Source organism: Gekko japonicus, unplaced genomic scaffold, assembly GCF_001447785.1.
Source record: "Gekko japonicus isolate JY-2015 unplaced genomic scaffold, Gekko_japonicus_V1.1 scaffold2045, whole genome shotgun sequence".
Classification (NCBI taxonomy): Eukaryota; Metazoa; Chordata; class Lepidosauria; order Squamata; family Gekkonidae; genus Gekko; species Gekko japonicus.
Genome location: NW_015174898.1, coordinates 19,281 through 29,482, shown reverse-complemented (window position 1 = coordinate 29,482; position 10,202 = coordinate 19,281). Strand labels below are relative to the sequence as shown.

At 47.3% G+C, this 10,202-nt stretch overlaps 1 protein-coding gene across 1 annotated transcript; it reads right to left on the bottom strand.

Moving 5' to 3' along the window:
- Positions 1–5,207: 5,207 nt before the first annotated feature.
- Positions 5,208–6,362, bottom strand: LOC107121953 (carbohydrate sulfotransferase 5-like; the record flags this gene model as incomplete). The annotated part of the gene is made up of 1 exon (XM_015424972.1): positions 5,208–6,362. A coding segment is annotated over one exon (1,155 nt), but the record flags the coding sequence as incomplete, so codon positions are not given.
- Positions 6,363–10,202: the final 3,840 nt, after the last annotated feature.

Sequence of the window (10,202 nt, the reverse complement as noted above, 5' to 3'; positions counted from 1 at the left end):
ATTCAAACAAACAGGGAAAGTGCCCATGATATAAAGTTCTCAGGAGCTCAGGCTTCCTGTATGTGTTGAAGCTGAGCAAAATAGGCTTTTGACCAACAAAAACTCAGGTCATCACCCACATATTAGGCTGAATTCACAGGCAGGTCTGCTGTTTCCTAGTGGGTCCATTGTGATAAGATCTCTCTATCAACATTTTTATACTCCGTTTCCTCCAAGGAGCTCAGGGCCACCCTGTGAAGTAGTTAGGCTGAGAGTGTGTGATTAGTTCAGTAAGCGTTTACTGCAGTTGCAGGGATTTGAATCCAGGTCTGTCCAGTCTGCCACTAGCCATTACACCAAGGGTCCCCAACATGGTGCTCAACGACACCTTTCCTGGCACACCGCAAGTGTTTTTCAGAAAGTGGACAGGGACAGGTTGGGCTTTTGATTGGATACTGGCGATCTGATTGACTGTGCAGACTTCTAAAAAAAATTGCTTCCGCAGCAGATGCTACCGCACCGTAAGGATCTTCACTGCATGACTGAAGGTAAGCTGTGTGTAAACAAGAAAATACTTTTAAACTATTTGTTAATTATTATTTTTTTTTAAAAAAATCCTGCTTAACAGAGTTTCTGCCTGAAATGTTGAAGAGTTACTATTAGAGTTGTGCATGATCGCACTCCTTTACATTCTGTGGCTGGCTTAGCCTCCTGCAGGAGCCGTTTTGCTGTTGCAGCCATCAGCCCGCGTGACAATTCCAAAGGTGCTGGCAGGCTCAAAAACATTGGGGATACCCTGATTACACCCTCTGCTCCTTCTCCGATTCAACAATCTTTCATGCAGATGCTTCCATGGTGGATATATGGGCCTCTTTCTTTCAAGGTCAAGCTGATGTCTCCAGACCTGGGAAATCCAACAGACATCTTTTTGCACTGAAAGGGAGGGAGCAGACTGGGAAAAGTCTGGGCCCAGTATGTGATGTTATGGATCCACATCCACAGCCAGGTGGGGGGAGGGCAGTGTGATTCAGGTCTTCTTGGGTATGGTATGAATGGACACTAGAGTACAGTTGAAAGACTTATTATCAACACCATCACTGAAGCTTAACAGGCCTGGGTCCAGTCAGTGCCAGGATCATTAGGTCTCCTAGCACCCCCATGATGTAAGGTAGAAGGAAGGCAGAATAAAAACAAAGAAATGATGTGTTATGTACGAGACTCAACGCAGCTTTTTCCAAAACAGTGATTCAGCTTTATTAGATAGGTAAAGAACGAGCACAAACAATGGAGCAACAGGCTCACTTTTAAACTGTCCGGGCTTGGGTAACCACGCCCATCTGTCAGATAACAACCAATCATTAGGCGTAGATAACAGCCAATGAATAGGTTTCCCTCCAGAACCTTATCTGATACTCTGATTGGTAAGTTGTTCGGAGCGCCCAATCAGATTGTACACTTCTGGATACTGGGGCAAGATAGAGCTCTTGACTCAAGCTCTGCAGTATGTAGTTGAATACATAACATAGTGCACACTTAGGATGTAGTGATGCTGAGAAGCCTGATGGATGGACACCAGCCTAACTACTGCAAACCCAGCACCTTGTCTCACACAGTAGCCAGCCAGGTCCTCTGGAGGGCCAGCAACAGGGCCCAGAGGCCCAGATGTTCCTCTGATGTTGCCTCCTGGCTCTAGGATTCAGAGGCTTAGTACCTCTGAATGTAGAGGTTCTCCTCAGTCACCATGACTAGTAGCCATTGATAGACTTATCCTCCATGAATCTACCTTATCCCCTTTTAAAGCTGTTTGTTCCTCAGGCCATAACGACATGGCAGCGAATTCCACATTTTAATCACTCTCTGTGTAAAGAAGTAAGGTCTCTCACCGTCCAGAAACAAACTCCATGCAATGTAAAACGCAAGAAAGTCATGTCAGGTTAACACTGAACAAATTTTAAGTTTTAATTTTTTTCAGTTTTTATGAATATATAGCATTGTTGAGCAACAGGCTGCATTTCATGGCCGTTTCACGCATTCTGCAGAGCAAACCCAGACTCATCAAGCTCTCCAAAGTCTCCCCCATCCAGCTCTCCCTATTCTACCTCCTTCGTTCTGTCCCAGCAATACACCATAACCTGCTTTGGGGTCCAAACCATAGTCTGAGTACTGATGGGAGGTGCCACCAAGTTGCAGCCAGCTTATGGCGAGAGGCAAACAGCGGTAGCCTGCCATTGCATGCCTCTGGGTAGTGAACTGGAACTTTTTTGGCGGTCTCCCATCCAAGTACTAACCAGGACCAGCCCTGCTTAGCTTCTGAAATCAGACGAGATCGGGCTAGCCTGGGCCAGAGTAGTCTGAGTATTACCACTTAATTAAAGTATTAAAGTGAGATACATAACTGGAACAGTCAGACTTATATACTATGCAAGGATCCTACTGCATAGTGCTGTCAAGAGTAATCGTTATACAAAGTCACAACTTGTCCATATGAAAAGGCTTGGTTATTGTGGTTCCTGCCAAATAATGAAACTCTCCTTAGCTACACTTAATCACTTGGGAGTCTTACCATGTTCCTCCCTGCATTTGTCTTCAAACATACCGGCTTCCAGATTGTGCTGTGGCTCCTTCTGGTCTGGGGTCTGGTCAGGGTGATCCTGTTAACGTCTCCCAATGGGGCGGGCCTGGTTACAACGTCTTTGAACTTTCTCGGATTCAGCAGCTAGCCAAATGGGCCATCTGTGCTGGAAAAGGAACTTTGGCTTCTTTCCAAAGAAGAAAAGGTATCCTTTAATGGTACCCACAGGAGATGTGACCTGGGAGACCCCTGATTAGGATCTCCTGCCTTTTTATAAAAGGATAAAAGTGTGTGTGGGGGGGGGATTGGATTGGGGACACCATGTGAGGAAAAGGAGTTAACACTTTTCTTCCCAAACCATTCTGCTGATGCAAATCCACCAACCCCCTCCCCAGGGCTATCTGACCCATGGGGAAAAAACCCACTAGGTTCAGAAGAACACACATAAAGATGCTTGATTAGAACGTGAATGTTGCTACTGTCCCTCAGCAGCACCTTACCTGGCCTCACTGGCTGATCCTGGAATACTACCTGGACACTCTCCCTCCTCCCGACACAAGCAAAGCAGCACCTTCTGGTAGTGATGCAGTTCTTCCTCTCTGTCTCCCCCAAAATCCATTACAAGGATAGCATTGACTCCCCAGACCGCTAAAACCTCTAAAAACATCATTAGAGGTGGCACCACTTCAGATGGCCATTAATAGTTTTGGAGATGCCTTGAATGTGCCTAATTAGAAAAAGAAAAAAGAATCCCTATACTATCTGAGTTTAAGCCTGCTAACATGACCAAGCAGAGCTTAGCAGGTAGTCTGAATAATCCCAGGCACAGCATCACAATAAACAATTAAAACTGAATGTATTGTGAAAGAAATCAGAATGTGGTACATGACACTGGTAAAGTAAAAAATAGGAAAAATTCAAAGAATTGCATGTTTTGTACACCACCTGGCCCCAAATATCTTCTAGACAGCAGGACATCATTTATTTGGTTTCCAGAAGATTCTTTTGCATGAGTCATATCAAAACGGGGACAGTTGCAAAACCAAGGAACAGGATGTTTACCCTGTGCTCTGCAGACCGAAGTATACTTTGGAGGATTAATTCCCAGTGGAAGCTCCTTTGCTTTTGAATCCTGCAGCCTGCTACACTTGGACAGAAGTTGACCAAATCAGAATTGTCAGACAGGTCTTATGGGATAAAAGAATGAAAACAAACCAGTCCCAGAAAAGCTGACATTGCTCTGTCTTCATCACTCATAGAATCACAGAGTTGGAAGGAGCCATACAGGCCATCTAGTCCAACCCCCTACTCAATGCAGGATTAGCCTAGACGCTCTCCAAATTCACTTTGACTACAGTCTTTCAGGAAAATTCATACCAAAGCAGATTTAGAAAACTGCATAGTGGAGTAGTGGCAGAGAGGGGGGACCACAAGCAGGGTTCCCTCTAAACTGAGTTAGTGTGAACTAGTTCACAGTTTTTTAGCCTCCGGCTCACACATTTTTGTCTTTGCTAAGGAAGGATGGCTCCAGAGCAAACTAATTTATGCAGCAGCCAAATCACTCGCTCACAACTTTAATGCCAGGAGCTCACAAAGTAGAATTTTTGCTCACAAGACTCCTCAACCTAGAGGGAACATTGACCACAAGGTGGACAATTTTTTTTTTAAGTGCCAGATTTAAAACTGTTGAATTGGAGGGTGTGTGTGCGCAAATCAAGAACTCCAGACTGCATTTCCAACAGACATTTAATGTGTTTTGAAAGTGAGAGCTAGAAACCAGCTTTGAAAAGTACATTTTTAATCCTGTATTTGTGGATTGATCCTGCAGATGGTATAAGAAGTATACATAGGCCCCGGTCACACGGGCTGGATATCGCGCGCGCGGGGGGGGGAGGCGTGGCTAATTGCTCCGGCGCAGTTTGATCCGCGTTTACGCGATCAGACGTGCCGGCGGCACACCACGGGTCCTTCCCTCAGCGCCGGCGGATAAATGAGGGACCGGAGGGGAATCCCGCGCGCCGGCGTGATCACACCACGGGAGTCTGGAGGCAGCCCGTGGCAAACGTTTACTAGTACTTTGGAGGTACTACTTTTTAAATGCACATTGTTGACGGTAAGCCACGGGTGCGCTCCACTTCCCAGATGCTGGGGTGTGATCACGCCCGGATAATCCGCCCACCATCCGTGCCTCTCCCGCAGCAACTTTGCCGTGTGACCGGGGCCATAGATGTGTATATTCCTTAGAAATCCAGGGACATTTCTTTATTCAAATAGGAAAGGGACATGGATGAGGTTGGTCTTCTAGAGACGGTCCAAACAAAACCAGAACATTGACAGCCAACATCCACCCTTTCATACAGCACAAAACCTCTGTAAGGAGGGCAGCAGGGGTGGACAAGTATGGTCTAGATATCTCCTGGAATTACAACTATTTCCAGACTACAGAGAGCAGATGCTCTGGAGAAAATGGCTATACTGGAGGGTGGACTCTATGGCATTATACTCTGCTGAGGTCCCCTCCGAAAACCCTGCCCTCCCCAGGTTCCTCCCCAAATATCCAGGAATTTCCCAGCCTGGAGTTGGCAACCTTAGCACAGGGCTTGTTCGCCCTCCTCACTCTCCTTCATGTGATTTTTACACTTCCCTTGCCTGGGACTTAATCTCTCTTTCTGGGAAGGACAAGACCCAATGTCAAATCTCTCTGCTCCTCCTCTGACTCCACCTGTCTATAACCAAAGACTTCCATGGCTAGTTGGCAGATGCTTTGCACTTCTTTCACTTCCTGAAAGTCGAGGTGCTTCCTCCAGGCCTGGGATACCGCATTGGCATTTTTCTGTATCCCCAAGGGATCGAAACCGGATCGGTCAGTGTTCCTGGTAGACCAGTGAGTGATGTTGTACACCCACGCCTCAAGCCTACGGGAGGAGGTCAAGCCAGTGAAACGGTACCACTCTGCCAACTGCCCGAGGGGGTTCCTCACTAAGTCTTCATACCGTGTCAGGAGATACTTCCTACTCAGAGCTGGAGGCATTTGGTACAAGGCTGTGAGGTACATCTGGACCTGGCTGTGGCAGACCTTGCGCATGACCACAGGGGTGCTGGGAGTGGCATTGATGGCATTGCTGATGAGCAGATCGTCGGGGAAAAGGGAGATGGTCCGACGGGAAGCATACACAGCGCGAGGGTCCCTGACCAAGTGTATAATGCGGAGATTGAGGGAAGGATCTGTCAGGAGTGGATAAAGTGCTTCCAGCTGGAAAAAACGTACTGTCTTGACCACAACATGGCTGTAAGTGGTGCAGGCCTCTGAAATCTTCTCTGTAGATGTGTGACCACAATGGGCTTTACAGGCCTCCGTATCTATGATGTCTGAGCGACTGAAGGCTTCGCAGGCTGGAGGTGAGCACAAGGCCCGGCTCATGGGCCACATGAAGAGATGGAACACCTTGCTTGGATGCTGTATGTAAGACAAGAGGGCTGTCATGTCGCACAGAAATACGGAGTGCAACAAGTCCCTCATTGGCCCCTGGAGAAGCTCTGGGCTGCCCCAAGGCATGCGATTCCACACGTGCTTGGCTGGCTCCATCAAATAAAAGACGTCTGGATTCTGGTTGAAAAGCTGGCCTGCAAAAGTGGATCCAGAGCGCCAGGTAGAGAGAATCAGCACGTGGGTCTTGTTGGGAGCACAGACCCCCTGGTGCCACTCATGTCTTCTCCAAGATGAGAACATGAAGAGCAGGAGCAGTGCTGAGACAATGAGAATGTGGCAAGTGTTGACTCTAATAAGCATTTTTCTAGGCTGAAGAGGCGCCTACAAGAGACAGAACAAGAATCAGAATCTGTATAGAAATATTGATTTCTAAAAGTCTCCTGCCTTCTCCTGTGATGTCTTTCTGATAACAGGCTGTGCCTTATTTCCTGTTGCAAGCCAAATGGTGGGCCAGGTGGCCTGAACAACTTTATAACCCACATTCTTCACACTTCCATGCTAGAAGCTAGACCTCATGGCTCCACACTCTGGCCCACTTGCGACCAGTCACGTACACAATGAAGTAGCTGGAGTTTGGGTCAGATGACTGCAGGCAGGGTCTCCAAACTTCCAGCCTATCCCACAAACCTGATGTTAGCAACCATGGCAACCAACACTTGGGCACGCCCATGCCCACTCGCAATTGGCTGATGGCCACAGCTAATTTGTGACTGGAATTGGAGTATAATTGATTGATCCCTATGGGAGTGAGCTCTTGCTTTTTGCTCTCCCTTCCTCCTCTTGTCATTGTCTGTTTTATTGCACCTGAAATGCTGCCTCTTGAGAGACAAAGAGTTGCTTTGTGAACTGGAGTACATGGTTGTGCAATGATGGAATTTCTCCTTAAAATCCCTTGGTATATACTTGGACTATTTTGGACAGATACTCCTGACTTGGTAACTATGAATCATTAATGTTTAGTTAAGGCAAACAGCCCTAGCCTTTGTTATTTTTTGTAATCTCTGGTAGTCTATGCGAAGCTCTGTACTGAATGAAGATCCTTCTTATTTCTAATTGCCTCTGGTGTTGTAACTGAATTCCAAGTCGAAGTCTTGTGCCTAACCCTGACCACATATGCTACCTTGGTAAGAGTGTGCATTTCTGGATTGAGTTGCTAATGTGTTCTGTCCCAGATGCCAACTAAGGGTTTGGAATCTCTTCCCTTAGAAAAAGCAGGGATAAGTGAAAAGAGGTTCTGGTGGCAAATTATCTGGAAACCAGAGAGAGTATAGACCATCTTGTGGTTTGTTGTTTAATGTAATGAAAAGTACAGGATTCCCTCTCATCCCTGGAGTGGCCTGGGTGGGCTAATCCTGTACAGAAACACATTCCTCTGGGCCTGGTCAGACACACAGAGCACTACGGACGTGTTGTTCTCCTATAGCATTTTTGCAGCGGCTGTGATAAAACACAACTTTTGCATGCAGAACTTCCCACGTGCAGTCCTTGGTGACTCTCATTAAAGCGCATCAGGTAGACAGTACTGGGGGAAAGCTCTTTCTTTAGCTAAGACTCATGAGGGCTACATCCTGTGAGAACAGACTTCACTTAGAGGCTGTATGCAGTCAGGGCTCTTTTTGTAGAAAAAGCCCAGCAGGAACTCATTAGCATAACAGGCCACACCCAACACCAGAAACTCATTAGCATATTAGGACACGCCCCTGCCAGCACACCTCATTAGCACATTAGGATGCACCCCCATGTTACCAGAAGTGTGGTTATCCAGCCACACCCACCTTTTGCTTGTTATTCTGTTTACCTTGTTTGTTGTCAAAACCCAGGGGTTTTTTTGTAGCAGGAACTCCTTTGCATGTTAGGCCACACACCCCTAATGTAGCCAATCCTAATGAGTTTCTGCTGTTGGGTGTGGCCTATTATGCTAATGAGTTCCTGCTGGGTGTGGCCAACTTGGGAGCCAGCCGGAACTCCGTTCCTGTGCGTTCCTGCCCAAAAATAGCCCTGTACTCCTTCACCGTCTGGGTTTCCCCCAGCTTTTCAATGTTGTTTCGAAAACCTGTTTTGGTACAACCATCTCAAGAAGACTGTCACTTTCCAGGAAGATCTGTGTAGACAGGCAGGTGCTGAGTTCCCACACTTTCACATGTGACACCATTTCTTAACCCATTCCTCTCGCACCTACCACTCCCAGAAGTAAGTTGCCATTTTAAAAAAACCGCAATAATATACCTACTGTGGGTTTTTAAAATGGAAAAAAGACTGCCAGAGACAGAGGAGAGAATGGGGGGAGGGAATCTTGTGCAGCAATAGGAGTAAAATGGGGAATTGTCCCATGTGGAAGACATCCACGCAGCTTTTCTAACATTCAGGAGGTACATCCTGCTGGGATCACTTGGAACACTTTGTGGGTATATATGCAAGAGTGACAGTAAAAATCAGGGACAGGGAATCCCTCTAGAACTGGTGGTCACCCTGGGGTATCCCTCATGAAAAAGCTCTGTGAAAACCTGTACCAGTAGTTTACTGACTTTATTGCTAACTGGGTCACTCACCACCAGAGTTTTTACGAATAGGCACAATGCCCAACAGTGACTTGGCAGGAACTGAGAGTAGTGATGGCAGGAGTTTGGCTGCTTGGGGAAAAAGGAAAAGAAAGGTATGATGTGGTGGATGCTGAAAGCAGTGGGGTAGGGAAAAGAACGTCTAGCCAGCCTGAGAGAATGAAGCCTTCTATTGTCTGGGGCAACTGGTGCAGAGTAAAATGTCAGCACTAGGAGCCCCCCAACCCCTTCTGCAATGTCGGGAGTCAGTTAAAAGAAGTGTTGGATAGAAAATGGTCAGAGAGTTCATGGGTTCTGCGGGATCAGTTAGCACTGTAATATTGGACGAGAGAAGGTGGGAGCGAAGGAAAACAGCAGACGTTTTCAAGACAGTGTAGGAGGCTGTTGTGTCTGCAAAGTCTTGGTCTTTGAGTTCAAGGCAGCCCCCTAACGACTGTTTTTCTTATACTGCCAGAGTGAAGGGAACTGAAAAAACAGGAAAGAAAGGGTTTTAAGATGTTTCAGAAGCAGAATACACTTTGAACACTCATGAAGCTGCTTTATTTATATTTAGGCCATTTGTCAGTCAAAGTCTGTCTGTGCTGTCTGTTCTGACTGGTAGGGCCTTTCCAGGGTAGTTGGAAAGAGTCCAGTAGCACCTTAAAGACTAATAAAATTTGTGGTAGGGTAGGAGCTTTCGTGAAGGAGTGAGCAGTGACTCAGGAAAGCTCCTACCCTACCACAAATTTTGTTAGTCTTTAAGGTGCTACTGGACTCTTTTCTACAGACAGACTAATATGGCCCCCCATCTTCATCTTTTTCCAGGGTCTCTACCTTGTATTTGATCATTCCCACCTGATATGTCTGGAATTGAACCTGGGGCCTTCTGCCACTGAACCACAGTCCCTCCCCTTCCATTATGTGCAGGATTTTGCCCAGTTCTTTTTAAACCACCAGTGTAAAGTATGTACGTTTTATGTATTTAAAGCATGTGTACCCCACCTTTCTCTGAGAACTCGAGGCAGCTCACCTATTGGAAATGTAGGTCAGACAAATGAAGAGAAAATGGGCAGGGGTCGAAACAGGGAGGGTTTTTTTATAATAATGAAGTTTTGGAAAGGTTTATCAGGATATAGGTCAGGGGTCATTTCGGGGGGGATCACGGGGGATCGCAGTTCCCCCGGGTGAGGTATGGGGGGCGGGGCACATGACGAAGCCCCGCCCCCTGCTTCCGGCCACCCCACTTCCGGCCCTCATTCAGCCAGGAGGAGGCAGGAGAAGAGGGAGGGTAAGTTGCTTCCTCCCTGCCTCTCCCCACCCCTGCCTGCCTGGGGCCAGGGAGGGCCTTCACGGGGCTTCCTTGCACTCCCGCCGGCCTTGCAGGTCCACCGTCGGGCCCCTCATGGGGCTCGGCAGTGGAGCTGCAAGGCCGGCGGCGGCGGCTGGGACCGTTGGGGGCAGGGTGTGTGGCCTTATGACACACTTCCGGTGATGTCAGGGGGTGTGGCATATGCTAATGAGTTATGCTAATGAGTTCCCCTAGCTCTTTTTCTACTAAATGACCCCTGATACAGGTGCAAGCTTAGGAGTTAAGATTCTTTGGGCTTGTCAGTGCAATTTGGAG